The following is an 18,407-nucleotide window of genomic DNA, read 5'->3' as shown; positions in this document are numbered from 1 at the left end:
CACGAGAAAGAAGCTGTGTCACTTTTCCACTTACCACCCCACTATGCTCTGGGCTTCTGAGATGCTCGTTTGGGAGTGACTGACAAAAGTCTTACTGCCGCAGGCTCCGGAGCTTCACAGGCCCAGGTAGAACCTGAACTCTGCCACATCCCGTCTGTGTGACCTCCAGCAGGTGCCTTATCCTCTTGGAGCATCAGTTTCCTAATACATAAAATGGAGATTAATAGCAGACCTTCAAGGGCTTGCTTTGAAGATTAAATCAGATAATGAAGGCAAATTGCTTAGTAGATAGTAAGCAGTCAATAAATGTTAGATACTACAATTAGGTATTATTACTGCTATTGTGAATATCCTGACCTAATGCATGCCCTGCACCCACAAACCCAAACCCTTAAATTATCATCATGGCTGCTTCTCTCCTCTTAATCTGTTAAATTTAACTTTTTAAAGGTGGACTTAAAAAAAAAACCTCATTTTGGAAGACTGAGCTATTCATTCTGATTCTTTACTTCACCTATCTCTGCTTTCTTATGCCCTAAAAGGTTTCAGTTTCTTTAAACTAATACTGATTAAAATGTCCTTATTCTTGGCTACCAGTTGTATGTCCTACTGTGCATTTTCCGGTTCAAATTCAATAGATGTTTATCAGGCACCTTCTGTGTGATAGGCACCGTGCCAGGAAGTAAGGATATGGAGCTGGAAAATACATGATTCTTGCCCTTGAGGAGCCTTATCTTTAGTGGGGAAACAGACATGTAAAATGTCAACTAAAGTACGGAATGATAACTGTCATAAATTATAGGACAGATGAAAGATACACAGAACAACCGAGGAGAAGATGCTCCTGACTCAGTCCCAGGGAGGCCAGGGAGTCGTCACCAAGGGGCAGAGTCGAGCGATTCCCTGAGGACTAGGAGGGCATCAGGGGGACAGCATGTTGATGCCTCTCTAGTCAGAGCGGACAGCAGAAACAGAAGCATGGAGGTAAGCAATGGAATGACCTGTAGAGAGAATTTCAGGGGGAACACATGCCTGGAGCCTGTGCACGTGTGCAGCACTGGGAGTTGAGATGAGAGGGTCTGGAGGGGCTAGATTACAAAGCACTTTGTTCACCTTCCTGAGGAATTTAGACTTTATCCCACAGACCGTGATGGAGCCATTGCAGGGATTTCAGCAGTGGAGTCCCTGTTTTATTTTTCATTAAAGTACCACTTAGCACAAATCATAAGTCTGTGGACTAAGGAAGTTTTCATATGTACGCACCCACGGGGATGTACAGTATTTCCAGCAGCTCACTTGTACCTACCCCCATCTGTCCTCACAGACGTAATCGCCATTGTGACTCCCTTCACCATACATTAATTTTGCCAGCTTTCAGCTTTGTATGGCTTGATTCATGCAGTATGTGCTCTTTTGTGTCTGGCTCCTTTTATTCAACATTTTGTCTATGAGATCTATCCATGTTGTTGTTAAGTAACAGTAGCCTATTGCTTTTTGAATGCTGAGTAGCTTTGCATTGTATGAAAATACCTCTACAGTCTCTTGTGACTACTGTTTTTTTTTTCAGCTCTTGACCTAAATTGCCTGAAAGTGGACCAAGAATGGACTCTTTCTCCACTTTCATTTTTGCTCTCTTTATTAAATGCTCATTGGATAAGTCTTTTTCTTTTTAATTATTGACATATAGTCACTTAAAAATGTGTCAATTTCTGGTGTACAGCATAATGTTTCAGTCATACATATACATATATATTTATTTTCAGATTCTTTTTCATTATAGGTTACTACATGATATTGAATATAGGTCCCTGTGCTATACAGAAGAAACTTGTTTATCTGTTTTATATATAGTTGTTAATATTTGCAAATCTCAAGCTCCCAATTTATCCTTTTCCTGTGAGTCTGTTTCTGTTTTATAGATCAGTTTATTTGTGTCTTCTTTTTTTCAGATTCCACATATGAGTGATATTATATGATATTTTTCTTTCTCTTTCTGACTTACTTCACTTAGAATAACAATCTCCAGGTCCATCCATGTTGCAGCAAATGGCATTATTTTGTTCTTTTTTATGGCTGAGTAGTATTCCATTGTGTAAATATACCACAGCTTCTTTATCCAGTCATCTGTCAGTGGACATTTAGGTTGCTTCCATGTCTTGGTTATTGTATATAGTGCTGCTATGAACCCTGGGATGCATGTATCTTTTTGAATTAGAGTTGCCTTGGGACATATGCCCAGGAGTGGGATTACTGGATTATATGATAAGTATAATTTTAGTCTTTTGAGGAATCTCCATACTGTTTTCCATAATGGTTGCACCAAACTACCATTCCCACCAACAGTATAGGAGGGTTCCCTTTTCTCCACACCTTCTCCAGCATTTATCATTTGTGGACTGTTTAATGATGACCATTCTGACTAGTGTGAGGTGATACCTTATTGTAGTTTTGATTTGCATTTCTCTGATAATTAGCAATATTGAGCATTTTTTCATGTGCCTATTGGCATTTGTATGTCTTCATTGGAGAATTGCTTGTTTAGGTCTTCTGCCCATTTTTGGATTGGGTTGTTTATTATTAAGTTGTATGAGCTGTTTTTATATTCTGGAAATTAAGCTTTTGTCAGCTGCATCATTTGCAAATATTTTCTCCCATTCTGTAGGTTTTCTTTTTGTTTTGCTTATAGTTTCCTTTGCTATGCAAAAGCTTATACATTTAGTTAGGCCTCATTTGTTTATTTTTGCTTTTATTTCTATTGTCTGGGTAGACTGCCCTAGGAGAACACTGCTAAGATTTATGACAGAAAATGTTTTGTCTATGTTTTTGATCATGTCTTTTCTTATGTTTAAGTTTTTAAGCCATTTTGAGTTTATTTTTGTGTATGGTGTTCTAACTTCATTGATTTACATGTGGCTGTCATTGATACCATTGAGGCTTTAATTTGGGCCTGTCCCTCTGTCCCATCTGAAAGATCAAGGATCTGTTAGTAGCTGGAACATGTAAGATCCTGAATATCTCAAGGGAAGATTAGCTCAAGGGTGTTCTAGTTCATAATGTAAGGTCTTCATTTTCTTGTTATTCTTTACTGCCTCCCATGACCTCATCAGTTAACAAATGATTATTGAGAACTTACTGGTGCCGGATATTGGGACACATGACAAGAAGATTGTAATAAACAGTAAATCAAGATTCCACCCTAATCTGGAGGGCTGCAGAATACTTTCTTAAAGGAGTAACAGTTGATCTGTGAAGTGAAGGATGAGGAGGAGTTAGCTAGGAGAAGGGCAGACACAAAGGCCCTAAGTGGGAAGAAACCCCCAAAGTTCCAGAAACTGAAAGAAGGTTGGTGTATCTGGAATGACAAGGGAAAGGGGAGAGGGGGTAGAATTGGAGCTGGAGATGTAGACAGTGACCCAATCATGTGAGGGCTCGCAGCCCCTTAAGGATCTTGGATTTTATTATAAAGGCAATGTGAAGCCTTTGAACAGAAGGGGAGTAATGTGATTTGTTTTGCATTTTTAAAATAATTAGATTCCCTGCTGTACTTTTATTAAAAGAAAGGGGCCTACTGCTGAATACCTGACCTATAGGTTGGGGCCCTGTAGGGAAATTAGCCCTAATTGAGGGACCAGCCATTATTCTTCGATGGCCTCATCTCCTTTTTAACATGTTTAGGTCTTTTCTGTATTTTTTCTCCTTCCTTGAATCCTAGACTTTCCAAACTTCCTTCCCTTTGCCTAGAATATGAGGGGAAGTACTCTGCAGAACTGCTTTAAAATCCTTACTTTTTTCTTTAATTGAAGTTTTTTTTAATGGTGGTAAACCTCAGGATTTTAACTTCAGAGGAGTTAACACTTTGATACATCATTAGTTTGCTTCAGTATCATTAGCTTTACTCTGTATCCAGACTGAAAAACAATTTAGTGACATAAGCAACTGTAGGAATCAACCCTAGCTACTGTAATTAAAAAACAAAAGAAAATCAAGGTGACTTAACGTAAAGTTTCATTTTCTTACTCAAGCCTAGTGTGATCAAGGTGGCCCTCCTTTACGAGGTGACTCGGACCTGGGCTCCTTCTCCTGGGTGCTCCCACCATCTCAGAATCTGTAGCTTCCAACCACACTGCTGGGGAAAAAGTGGTCCAGAAGATTGTGCAGAATGTTCTGCTGCTCATCCAGGAAGAGGCCACTGTCACTCCTGCACACATTCTCTTGGACAGAGCACAGTCTCATGCCCCCAGAACCCAGTGGAAGGAAGGCAGGCTGATGAGGGACCTCCTGAGTGCCAGGAAGAAAATTCAAGGAGTCAGCATCCAGCCTGTCTGCCACAGTGATATAAAATGTACTAAAACTTTTGTTGCTCTTTGCAAATTTCATTTATTCATCCTTTTATTCACTAAGTGTCCTAAGTAACTGGACTGTGCCAGGTACTAGGAATACAGTGGGAAATAAGACAGACATGGTCTCTGCAGTTTAGCCAAGAGAGGAAGAGAAAACAATCTCACAAATTGATACAGAATTAGAGCATCATAATAGGGTCATGAAGGAAGCTAGCCTGATGTTATGAGAGCAAACATACTGGGAGAGACCTGACCAGTCCACAAGTGTTCAGGGAGAGCATCTCTGAGGAAGAGGCTGTTAAGCTGCCACCCAACAGGAAGTGGAGAGACAGAAGTGGGCAGCTTTCCCAGGGAGCAAGAAAGGGCACTGGGGAGTTTAAGGAACTGAAGGAAGCATGGCTGAAGCCCACGGAGAATGGAGAGACAGGAGCCAGATGATGCAGGGTCTGGTGGGCCATGAGAAGGAAACGTTGGAGGAAACAGGGTAGTGGGAAGCCACTGAAGGATTTTCAGCCTAGGAGTAACATGATCATATATGTGTTTTGTAAAACACTGGCCTCAAGGTGGAGAATGGATTGGAACGAGACCAGGGATGGTGTGGGCAATCAGATACATTATCTGGATAGCTTTTTCCTGGTTTCTGTTCTTCCTTCATAGCCTCCCACCAGTATGTAAAACTATTGGGCTCCAAAGGAAGCATTGTAATTTTTAGTTCCAGATATGGCAATGTTATCTGTATTACTGAAGTAGACTAATCTAATCCAACTCTGAGCCCTTTGTCATCTTGAAATGTTCCTCATGGCCTCTACTGACTGTTGACTCAGTTAATCACATCAGCTATTTAGCCAGACTGATGTTGGCAAGGTTTGCTGCCACTTAATCTGGAGCTGGTAGAATGCAGTGCCCAAGACTGCCCATCTGCCATTTTGAAAAAGTCTAATCAGTACCTCACTTGTCCAGCATTACTGGGGGATGAGCTGTCCCCATAAGATCTTGTTTCTCTTAAGTACTCAGACTTTTTTTAAGACTTATTAAATTTTCTGATTTCAAAGTGGACATAGGAACAATGTTAAAGATGGAGTTTTAAAGGAAAAAAAAATCCTTTACTCCATTGGACAACTGTGCATATCACATTAGAATGTACATACATCAAAATATCTTCCACTGTGTTTTCTTTTTTTTAACCTCAATATAGTGACTACAGCAGAAATAAATATCTGTGTGCTGAGTCAAAGAATGTATGAATGAATATATGTTAATCAAATAAATTTTTTAAATGTTAAAAAGTCAAAAGAAGAAATTTTAAATGACCTAAAATAATTTTAACCAAAAAAAGGCCTATAATCGCTCCACTGAAAGACAAATTTTACCTGTGCATTTTTACATAGTTTTAATGGACCATTTTGTATCCTGCTTTTCTAGAGAAACATTTTTATGGCCTTTTTTCTAAAATATTTAACATTATTTTCTAACAAGAGAGTCAGAGCAGATACCATTATCAGAAGTTTTAAAAAGAAATAAACTCAGACTCAGATTAGATGGCTGGGTGCAAGAGGCAGGACCAGAAAAGATCCCATGCTTTCAACTGACAGGTTTCTTTCATTCACCATGCCCCACTTCCCCTCTGCTCACCCTTATTTGTCATCCTGTCATTTGGGAACAAAATGAGGAGGAGGGAGTGGCTAATGGCAATGACACAAAGAGGTTTAGAGCATCAGGACAGACTGCCTGGATTTGAGTCCCAGTTCCTCTGTGTGAGCATGCTCAAGTTCCTTAAACTTGGTAGACCTACCACATGTGTGTATCATTGATGTGTGTGTGTGAATGTGTGTAGGTGAGGAGATTGGGTGGGGAGCTGACAGTTCAGGGGTCAAGAGGATACATACCCTATAAAAAAGATGTGTGGAAGATACTTGTGTTTTTACTCTTTAGAGAAGAGCAGAAGAGAGGTGTAATGATACAATCATATTGAGTGGATCTTTGCAAAAACCACTTCCATGGGAAAAAGAAATTTGTCTTTTTTCATCCACTCTCTTTAAGTCCTAGAATAATTCTTGAAATATACTAGGTATTCAATAAATAAATATTTGTTGGATATTTAAAATGAAAAGAAAAACTTGGGGAAATAATTACTCTACACATAATTGCAAGACACATAGAATTGGTAAAATGAGAATGTCAGGTGCCATTTTGAAACATTATTTTCCAGGGCTTGTTCTTAATTTATGATCTTCTGGGTATCACAAGAGGAAAATGCATGCTCTTTTTAAAAATGATACTGTAATTTAGACTCATTTATGCCATTGCTGACTTGTATTATAGGTACTAAAGATGTGTTCTGAAAAGAGTTTTCATTATGGACTTTTCAACCTCAGAGAAGACTTAAAACTTGAATTGAAAATCCAGAGAGCTGGATTTTGATTCCACTTCGGCTCCTTAGTAGCTGTGACCATGGATAGTTGAGTGACCTTTCTGTCTTTAGTTTCCTCATCTTTAAAATGGGGTGGTCACCTAAATGATATCTGGGAGACTTTCCAACTCTACAAAGCTATGATTTTTTTTATTCCATGGACAGTGAGTAAACTTATATTTTAAGAAGTTAGGGAGGGTGGATATAGCTCAGCGGTAGAGCACATGCTTAGCTTGTGCGAGGTCCTGGGTTCAATCCCCAGTACCTCCATTAAAAAAAACTAAAACTAAAAATAAATTTAAAAAAAAAAAGTAAATTAAGACATTAGATTATAACTATAAGAGAATTTGTTTACGAAGAGTATTTCAAGGCATATTAAAGTTTTTCTTAGTTCATAGGAACTTATATTGAGATAGCCATACACTTTTTTTATTTTCCAAAATATGTAAATAATTAGTAGATAAATTCATTCCCTCATTAAGTAAATGTTTGTCATTCAATAAGTATACCTGCAATACATGCGCCTGGCGTTGTGTGCTAATCCCGCAAAGAAAGTACCTTACTTGGAGAATATAAGACCAATAGATATCTAAGATTCAATCTAATTTTATAAGGAAACTTGTGGGAAAATAAAATTATAAGTATGTTTTATTATACAGAGAGTGAGAAAAGATATATGTGTGTGTGTGTGTGTGTGTGTGTGTGTAGTACAAGTGTATGAAATCACAAGTTCTGGATACATGGTAATATGTTACTGACCCTCAAAATTACATTTTGAGACCTAAATTACATATCTAATAAGAAATATATTGGCCATGGAATACTAGTGCATAGCAGGCAATAAAACACAAATTGCATTAATAAATGAAGTGACTCTTAGATGAGATTAGAAAAGCAAACACCAGCACTAAATGTCTTGGAACACTCCTAAGTAAAAAGCCACATTATAAAACAAATACGCATTCCAGTAGAGGGCATACAGTCAAAGCAATGATATTAGTGAAATCTAGCGTGAAGGAAAAACTAAAATGCTGTAAATCTGCTTGAATTCTTCTCCAGGTAACCTGAGTATTTGGGAAACTGTGCCATTTGCTATGACACGGTGGGGCCCACACTGCCACCAGGGACAGCGTGGCAGTTCTCCTGCTACTGTCCGCTGAACACAAATGGCAGGCTCTTCAGTTGAATTTTCCATTGCAGTAGCTTTATTTTTAGTGGCATAGTTCTGTACTAAGTGGACTGTAAGTTCATACAGCTCATTCCAGACCCAAGGCAGGTGTTCTTTTGCAGGGAGCAGAGGTGGGAGCTCGGGTGTGGAGATAGGTGGATATGATTTATGTGCTGGCAGAAAAAAAACAATGACAGTAAGAGAAATATACTTGCCTCCTTTTGGACTCACTGTCTGAGATGAGGACCAAACTATAAGCCTATAATGCGATAACTAGTCATTCTAATCCTGGCTGCAGTGAGTTTTGTGAAGTTAAAAAGGAGGAGGAGAAAGAGAGAGAAGAGAAATGAGCTCCAAGAGCTACTAAATCACCATCTCTGTGGTTAGAATATTTTGAACAACCTTTTTTTTTTTTAATAGAGGTACTGGGATTGAACCCAGGACCTCATGCATGCTAGGCATGTGGTCTACCACTGAGATATACCCTCCCCCTTTGAACAACTCTTCTACTAAGGCTAGACAACAGGATACCTGAGAGGGAGTAGTGAGTGCCCAGTCTGCATGGCCAGGCAAGGCTACTTCGTGAAGGGTCTTGTGGGACCTGCTATCGTATAGAATAGTTTTATTCTTTAAGGAGTGAAAAGTCATAGGAGCAGAGGACCATTGTGTTCACATCTGGGTCTTGAGACAAATCACTGTTCTGAGGGGCAAAGCTGGAAACAAGGAGCCTTGTTAGGAGATTTCTGTCAGCGTGCAGGCAGTAATGACTGCGCCATTGCAGTGGGGTGGAGAGGAGGCGATAGCTTCCAAAGGTGTTTGAGGGGGAGTGTCCACAGGGTCTGGAGCGAGCTGCAGGGTTCTAGATTGAACGGTTAGGGGTCAGGAAGTGCTGTTTTTGAAGATGGGAAAAACAGGTCAAAGAAACAAGTCTGGGGAGGACACAGTGGGTTCACCTGTGGTGTAATAGCTTTGGAATGACTGGGGAACATTTTTCTAACAGGCATAATTATATTGTCTCCAACGGGTCTCCCTGCTCCTGCCTTTGCTCCTCTGTAACCTTATCACAGCAGCCAAAATCATCCTTTAAAAACAGAATTCAGACTATGTCATTCCTCTGCTCAAAAAATCCTTTATTAGCTTCTCACCTCACTCAGTAGAAGCTGAAGTCTCCTCAGTGGCCTACCAGCCCCGCCTGCCATGTTCCCTCCGACCTCACCTCCTCCTATTCTTACCTTGGTCACGCCACTTCAGCTACACAGGCCTGCACGTGGTTCCTCAGACAGGCCAGCAGGCTGGGACTGCTCCTGCCTCAGGGCTTTTGTACTTGCTATTGTTCCTGCCTCAGGTAGGGGTTATTGTTGTTGTGCTGCTGTTGTTGTTTTGGATTGTGTTCAAGCCCAAAACAGGATCTGGGACCTTAGTAAGTGAGAGAGTGGCTCCTTCCCTTACCTGCTTCAGATCCTTGCTGCAGTGTCTCCTGGCCTACTACGATTACAAATGCCCCCTCCCTTCTCCTATACCCCTTGCAAAATCCTCACATTTAAATCTTCAGTGCAAATAGCTTTTCTGAAGGATGGTTCCATATTAGAATGGTTATTCATGTAGTCACTTATTCATTCATTTAATCCACAAATATTAAGTACCTACCAAGTGCAGGGCACTGTCCCGAGTGCGGTAGACACAGCAGTGAACAACACAGACAAATATCCACGCCTCATGGAGCTACATTCTAGCCAGGGGAGTCAATATACAAGTAAGTACAATATATGCTATTATGCATTATCCTCTTTATGCTGCTTGCCCAGAAAACCTGATGTAGGACAGGAGGATAAAATGGGCTTAACTTGAGTTCAGGTTTAGCAGGAAAAAGTAGTGACAGGGACAAGGGTGCTTGGATGATGAAGCCTGGGCTGGAGAGGGAAGAAAGCAAAATTCCAGAAACCAGAGAAAAGTTTAAAGAAGAGGGAATAATAAACCGTATTCCTTTTGCCCACAAGATTAAAAAAAAAAAAAAAGATTTTCATTTACTTGCTTCTAAAGTCTCAAAAATATCCTTTAAGTTTATAATTACTTATTAATTTATTCAATTCAGAAACTGTTTGTTGAGTCCATATTATGTGCCAGAGACTGTCATGGTCTCTGGAAAAACAGTGTTAGGGCACATTATTAAATTATTGAGTTGGAAGGGACCTTAGAGTTAAATTAGGCTAAAATCCCCACATTTTGTAAATCACAGAAACCAAGCCCCAGGAAAGTGAGGTGGCTTGCCCAGTGATGCATAACCAGTTAGCTGGAATTTGTGGCTGGGTCTCCAGACTCAAAATCAGTGCTCAATCCAAGCGACATTCCTTAGGATCAAGCCTTTTAAAGGCATACACTTACCATTTTATGATGGAAATCACCAAGAAAATGGCATTTTCTTTCTTTTCAGCTTGCCTTTCAGGAACCTCCATAAAATAAAGTCGAGTGCACGAGTGCTGGGAAGGACACAATCATTGAATGTACTAGTGAAGAATTGTGCTTACAAGTAAGAGAAATCTACTTGAGCTAGCATGCACATCAGAGGGGGAACACTGGGAAGAATTTATTATAGGTTACACTAGTAATTGGTGTAGCCTGGATTATGTGTCTGCTCCCTGCACAGCCAGTAATGTCAGGACAAAGTCATATGATAAAAACAAGGCTTTACAAGGGATTATGGAGTGGGAGTGGACAGAGGAGTTCTCAGAAAAAAAGAAGAGTCCTTGTAAAGTGTACAAACCCCCAAAGACGTCTGTGTTGGCCAGGTCCTCCAAGAAGCAGGTGCTGAGACAGGGTTAGAAGTGCAAGAGCTTTATGTGGTAGCTGGTAATGGCTTTGAAAGATAACAGGGGGTAAGGCCTTTGGCTAATGTGCAGCTCTGACAACTGTGAAAGGGAAGGAGGGGGGAGCAGGACTCAGGCAGAGCAATCCTCAGATCTGGACACAGAGCTGACAAGGACATGACCAACCCAAGGAGGATTTGGGAGCAAAGACTGTCAGAGGAGACTCCTAGGAGGGAATGGTCAGGCCATCCTCAGCACTTGGCTGGTACAGCTGGGAGGAGTGTAGCCTTGGCCTTGGCTCAGCCACAGAGGAGGATGCCCGTGCATGACAGCTGAAGGCTGTCTGCTAATTGCACTCATTGCAGCTCAAAGGCAAGTTCTTTCTTGAAGGGAGATCACAGCGAACTCCAGGGGCTGCTGCAGTGTCTAACATGAACTGTGAATGTTCTACTTACAAAATGCAGGAGGCATAGCATCAGCATATCACTGCCAAAAAATGAGAGTTCATATTTTGAAAATATATTTTGGGAAAGTTACTATTTTTTGAAGTTTTTATTTAAAAGGATATTTCTTAAAAGGAGTTAATTTTTTTTAATTTAAATAATACAGAAGTGCACAAATGTTCCCTCATTGCCACTTCAAAAATTTGGGTGTGTCCTAACAAAGCTTTTTCTATGCCATATATATTTCTATATTCTTTTCATAGACAAGTAGAACAATATTAAAAGTAGTACTGTAGTAAAAATAATACTATTTTGCAAATTGCTTTTTTCTTTCAACAAGGTAAATAATGCCTCTAGTACATGTTTACATCATTCCTCTGCTCTAACTCCCCATGTTTTGTTATAATTATCTAGCAATTTTATTCTGGATAATTATTATTTTTCTTACTTTATGTTTCTTTTATTAATCTTTATTTACAAATGCATGAAGTTTCACAGCACGATGGTCAGCAATTATTTAAGTTAAGCATGACTGGGTCCTTTTCTCAACCCATGTTTATTATATGTCAAGTCTCCCCAGTTTGTTTTTATTTGTTAGCTACCAGCCCCCTAATCAGATGCTTTAATTTTGCCGCCATCTGTTTCCAGCCTCTTTTTGGCTTGAAGCCATCACTTTAGCTTCACTCTTCACTGATGTGGGCCTCACCTGATTCTCCACAGGTGATGCCCTTTCCTCGTTCTACCCGATCTGCTGTTGCCTTCAGCATTTTGAAGCAGAGCCTGACAGACGTGTATTCCTAGCCTCCTTCCCTCTCACTCCCATTTCTTCAATAAGAAGTCAATAAATTTATAATAAAATTAGTATTTTGTTGATAGCTAAACCCATTGCCATATTCAGGAATGGTGAAGTGGTATTTATCTTTAGAAACAGTGCCTGTGGCCCCATCATTGTTCTCACATATGAAGTCCAGGTGCTTTCTGGTTTCCTTGCCCCGAAAGACAGAAGAAGTCCTAGTTCCTCAAGTTGTGAAGATTCAGCCCAGTCTTGCTCCAAGACATAACATTTAGATGGCAATCGCGTAGCCCCAAGAAGAGACTGTAAGAGTCTGCCGCCAGAAAGGCAGGCAGCTCAGAGTGATACTGGGGCTCCATTATGTTGCTATGTTTGAAATCTAACATTTGCTTAAATGGAGGAAATTAGTATAAAATAGTAGTTCAGCTGAAAAAAAAAATTAGATGGGAAAAAATAAAGAGAAAACTAGTTTCATAAGTGGGGCTTTTCCCCCTAGAGACTATTTTGTCTTATACTAGAACTTTTCCATGTATGTTTCCCAGGACACATGATTTTATTTACTTGTAATATTTAGATGCCGCTTTAAAGTTCCAATTTCTAGGAAGTCCAGTACATACTTCCTTTTTTTTTTCTTTTGGACTGAGAAAGGCAAAGTACATGATGTATTAGATCAAGCTGAAAAGTTTCTTTGTTTTAATTGGATATCAGTACTTAAGAAGATTAATAACAGACTTGCTATGTCAACAAGATGTTTCTGGTTCCTTTTAACTGTATACTTTCTGGGGGAAAGTTCATTGTTTGGAGGCCAACATGTTCCTTTGTGACCATGCAAATCTTCATGAAAATCCCAGTCCTTCTCTCAAAATGAGACATTTTTTTTGAAAAGCATGATTAAGGTGAATATATTTGGAGAGACATTTCACGCCTGACTGATAAACACAGTCTGAACAGGTGTCTGCTTTACATGTTTAATTATGGATAAGACTTTCCTCTTTGAAGACAACCGTGTGGTAGCAAGCCTTCAAGATGGTGCCCGATGAGTCTCTCTTTCCAGTATTCATACATTTGTGCAGGCCCCTCCCACACTGGAAAGGCTAATGAAAAGGTTAAACTTTGAACCAATAGGATATTGCAGAAATGACAAAGTATGTCTTCTGAGGTGAGGTCATAACAGATATTGTGGCTTCCGCCTTGCTCTCTCTTGGATCTCCCCCTCTTGAGGAAGCCAGCCATCACATCAGAGGACACTCAGTCATGTGGTGAGGAACTGAAGCTCCCTGCCACACTCAGCACCAACTTGCTAGCAATGTGAGTGGGCTATTTTGGAAACAGAGCCTGCAGAGCCAGAACCCCCTGCTAAACCACTCTTGAATTCCTGATTCACAGAAACTGTGAGGTAATAAACATTTATTAATGTTTAAGCCTCTAATTTTTGAGGTAATTTATAACTCAGAAATAGGTAACTAACACAGATAGTATCACAGTCCTGACATGTGGAACTGAGACATGGACGTGTGGTCACATGTTTTAGCTCCACGTGGTTATTGGGAGTTCTGTTACTAATAGCTTCATGTCCCTTTTCTAAAAATGAAGTTAAAAAATAACAGGATTAATCAATTCTTTTAGAGTCCCCTACAGCTCTTGGTAATGCTTCCTATCTGTTACACCTAGTGGAACATGACACTAATGGGCAACATGAGTTTCATAGACATGGTTTCTACTTCTTTGTGCTTCAAGGCAGTGGTTTGCGTTTGTTGCAGAGAGGGAAGTACTGAACTTGTTATTGAATCTTATTTTATGGGACCTTTGATATCCTCTCATCTAGTGATTTTCCAACACTTTAGAAGTAGAATTTTTTAAATTACACATAAATTTTGCATAGAGCCCTGATATCTGAAACACAATATATTAGCGTTTTATTATTATAAACATATTTTATAAGTTAAAATATATAAACGTATTACAAAAACCATCAGTAATAGCAACAAGGCCTTTAAAAACTCATAAATTAATTAACTATAAGTTTAATGTATTGCTTGTAATAAATTAAAGCTTTTTAATGAATACAAAAATTTGAAATTATGGATTATAGATGACAGTTGCTGTCTTATATGAGCTTTAGCATCTAATTTACTTGTCTTGTGTTAGTTGTTATATTATAAGTGAAGTTATACTGTGATAACAAATAAATCCTAAAATTGCAGTGTCTTAATATAGCAGAAGCTTATTTCTCATTCACATCAAAATCTGACATGGGTCAGGCAACTCCCCTCTGATCAGTGACTTGGGGACCCAAGTGCTTCCATCTTGAGGCTCTGCTGACATACTTGCAGCAGGCAAATGAGGTGAAGAGAGTGGAGAGGAAGGGAGAAAGGGAGTGAAGAAGGAACACATACACCTGACCATAAGAGCCTGGAAATTACACAAGTAACATTCACTCATATCGCTCAGAATTAGTCCTGTGGCCACCCTGACTCAAGGGAGGCTGGGAAACAGAAAGGAGCACATCGCTGCTGTTGTGAAGCAACAATTGCAAAATAGTGCCAGACACTGATACGCACGGGTAAGCAGATGATGGTGGTTGTTGTTGTTTTCGTTTTAAATGGCTTGCCTTGAATACAGAATACTCTTTCACTAAATTTTAGGACTAACTCCCTTATCTATGTGGTCCATATCAGTGCTTTTGTGAACTCCAGCTGATAAGTAACACATATAAATATGCATTTTTTGGCTTTTCTGGACTTTGTTATTTTTTTAAGGATATAAATCAGACCCTTATAGACTGCTTAGAAACTGAGACCTAGAAATGAGATGAAAGGAACCAAGACAAGAACTTTGTTCTTCTACCAACGTTAGTGCTTTTTCTCTGTCCCCATCAACCCTCAAACACATTTATGCCTTCAGTGGCATCCTAAAATTAGTTATATACCTTGATAGAAGTCAGGTTTGGTTTGATTTACACAAATACCAAAAGCATAAGTGTATTAAAGGCCCTGTGCAATGTATCTTACTCTAAATTGTACAGAGATGGCAAACTCAGATGTTTGCAGGGATGAGACAGGTGATAGAAATATGTAAGTGGGCCTGAGTCAAGCCACAGGGACTGGGCACACTTGCTCAGCTCTAGCTGATTGTGGCCATGTGGGAATCAGAGCCCAGTGTTCTCAGATCTTTTGGGTTGGTTTGTTTTAGGATAAGCCATATACTACCAGCATAGAAATAAATGTCTGTTATATCAGGTTATGGAAACCAGAGCAGTGATTTTATGCTCTTCCAGATGGATTGGGGAGTTAATGGCAATGCTACCCCCGTGGCATATAGAGAATTAGAGAAACCCAGTGTAACTGTCCAACCAAGACCAGCTTTGTAAACCCTATCAGGATTATCAGTTATCAAAGGGCCCAGAAGTCTTTGGAAGCACTATTCAGCTCTGCCTTAATTAGACCCATGAGACCAGGTCTTGATTCTAAGTATATCTGAGACATGTTTTATCTTTTTGACATAGCCTATTTGTCCTTCAGCTTGTCTTAACAAAGAGGAGTGTTTTTCGCTCCACGCTGTTATATTGAAAAGAGAACAGATGTAGAAATAAGGAAACTCCTGGGGGCAGCAGATGATAGAAATGAGGCGCTGGGTAGGGCCTAGGCAACACAGCTGTGCTGAGGAATACCTAACAAGAATAAAACCCATTTTGACACCAGCCATTCCAAGTAATTTTATTACCACTGAAATAGTGAAGCACAGTTTTTAAAGTAATAATTTGTGCATTTCTTAAGAGCTACATCAAACCAACACGTACAAAGTGACCACTTCCATGTTCAAAGCCAGAAACAGTGAGGCTCATTCTCTTTGTTCCTCTCATCCTCACCCAACACTTACTCTTGCAGAACTGAATGCTTACACTTCCCAAAGTGCCGACCAGGGTGCACAAGTTACTCACTTAGTTACTCAAACAGGATATCTCATCTCCTAATTTAAATGCTGTGCACAAGTGCTGTAAACAGGTCAACACAATGTGGTGTTGATATACTCTGCACAGAACTGTCACTAGGGCAACTTGACTCCATAGAAACTCTTTAAGTCAATCAAGTTATATGCAATGATTGTAACTCCCTATTAATTGTAAAACATACCTTACGAATCCAACAGGTTCACCAAAACCTTTGTTCCCATCACCATCAGCGAGAAAGTCTCTGGTATCCATAAAACTGCTAGAGACAACCTTAAGATGTAGCAGCACTGAAGGTTCTAGAAACAAACGTCTGCTATTGGGGATCCCACAGATGGTTGCATAAGCCCTTTTAATTAGCATTGACCCAATAATAGCTTCTTCTCAGAGACGTGTTTTCTATTTCAGTCCACCCAGCTGGCGTGAATATGCTGTTTAAAGACTGCATAATAAAGTCCATGAAAATACTGACAGAGTACGTCTGCTGGCAGATTTATAGACTGAATAGTCCCTGCAATTTTCTTGCTCTCTCTTGCTCTTTTTTTCCCACCAAATAAGGGAAATGAATAAACAGCCAAACTTGAACAGTTATTTAGGTTTGGCAAAGGTTTTCTCTCATTCACAAAAGACTTTATATCAACAAACAGAAAATCTTTTAACTTCTAATTTCAAATTAGTTATCATTTTCATTCTTAATGAAGATCCTTTACAAATTCATCAGTAGATATGAGTCATTAACAAAGCATAATGATGATGACAATACCTGAAGCTCCGTAATGAACCTGCTTCTAAGAGGAAATAAGAAGTGTACATTGAAAGGATGTAATGAGGCTGCGGTTTACAGAAAAGAGAGAGAACCCAAAGAGTAGAAGTATTTGATGTGGCACAATTTAGAGTACTTAAAAAAATTTTTCAGCCAACTTAAAGCAAATTATGTATGTTAGACACAGCTACATGCTTTCCATTTTTCACACTAGCAAGCTTCCAGAATAAAACACTATAGAATCTCAAATTGTTTCATTTTTATTATATTGTAAGAAATTAAATTTTGGTTTGAATGAATCCCACCTTATGAAATTGAGGTATGCTTAGAGAAAAAATATCAAATTCCAATGTGGATTGTTTATAAATATCCTTCTTCAGATGATTTACTTAACTCCATCCATTTTCTATTTCATTAATGCTGGACAGTTGACATTACAGTGAAGCTCACCTCCTTCTTTTTATCCTCTATGAGTCACACCCTCTGGTAGTTACACGGGCTAAAGATATGAAGATACGCTCTTCATTTGATAACATTCACTCCACAAAGAGTGCCAGTGCTATCGACAGACATAGGGAGCCAGAGGGAGAATCTAGTTCAAAAATGAATGTATACACATGCTTTCAGACCACACTCTCCCACTGCATCCTTCCTGTGTCCATAGCACTGTGCTAGAGGCCGATGGAGGGGCCTTCTTGTTAGAGTGATGTCACTGCCCTACCACAGCCACACTGGGAAGATAAGCACAAGTGAACCATGTAATTAGCCGTTCAAAACAGAATGAGATTAAGTGTCAAATAAGTGATGCCAGAGATAAAGCTGGACAAGGTTCAGAGCAGAAGAGATCGATGAAGGCAGCATAGAGTCAGGAAGAGAGCAGTGGTTCCAGCATCAGATAATCTTAGGAGAAAATCTTTTTTTCACCCTTCTGTAATAGCAACATGGTTTTAAGTCAGTGTCACTGAGCTCTGATTCCCTTATCTGTAAAACAGGAATCAAAATGCCTTGTTTACAAGTTGTTACTGTGAGATACTGCAGGAGGCACAAATTATATGGCAGCTATTAATTGCTATGGCTGTTGTGATCTAACAGAAGCAGGAGTAGGGTAGCCAGTCCTCATGCAAAAGATACGCTTAAAGTTGAGGACAATGAAGGATTTGCTGAGGGCTTGCCATTAAAGGCAAGAATCAGTGATAAAACTGGTCCACTAGAAATTTGTCTTAAAAATGGGCTGGAGAATCTTAAAGTAATTGGAGTCAGATTACAGAGGGCCTTGAGTACCAGGAAGAGAGGTTCAGACTACATTCTGTGGGCAGTTGGGAGCCATTAGAAAATTTTGAGCAAGGAAGTTCCATGATGAAATTTAAAATGGTGTTTAAAAGCTCTTATTTTGATAGATCTGATAGTCAGATATGCAACCTGGACTGGAAATGAGAGAGTCAAGAGCAAAGAGGGAGAAAGGAAGGGAGAATGAACATCTATTGATCACCTGTGGTGTGTGTTTTAGACCATGGCCTGAGAGCCAGTCTCTGATTCCAAATGAGGTTCCCTCTAATCAATCTTCCTCTTTAATGAAATAGGAAGTGACAGTACAGAAGAGCTTTTCAGAACTCTGAATGGAGGAGACTAGAGCAAGCAAAGTACTATTGAAGCTAGAATGAGGGAAACTCTGCTGGTAGAAGAAAATCTCAGAATGCAAATTCTGCTTGAAGGAATATTTTTTTTTGTCAGTGTTAA

General features: G+C 39.5%; 1 protein-coding gene across 3 annotated transcripts in view; it reads left to right on the top strand.

The window, feature by feature from the left end:
- Positions 1-18,407, top strand: part of SCFD2 (sec1 family domain containing 2) — a 358,054-nt gene that overhangs the window by 202,404 nt on the left and 137,243 nt on the right. The window contains exon 6 of one of the 3 annotated variants that reach the window (XM_032497380.1): positions 803-1,313. The exons of the other annotated variants lie outside the window; for them this stretch is intronic. Within the exon in view, the coding sequence (XP_032353271.1) occupies positions 803-1,068 (266 nt within the window). The 3' untranslated portion in view covers positions 1,069-1,313. Of the gene's footprint in view, positions 1-802; positions 1,314-18,407 lie in introns of those variants that run through there. 3 annotated transcript variants of the gene reach the window in all.

This window comes from Camelus ferus, chromosome 2 (assembly GCF_009834535.1).
Source record: "Camelus ferus isolate YT-003-E chromosome 2, BCGSAC_Cfer_1.0, whole genome shotgun sequence".
Lineage (NCBI taxonomy): Eukaryota > Metazoa > Chordata > Mammalia > Artiodactyla > Camelidae > Camelus > Camelus ferus.
The sequence above is the reverse complement of the archived record's forward strand: the minus strand, read 5'-3'. Positions and strand labels throughout refer to the sequence as shown.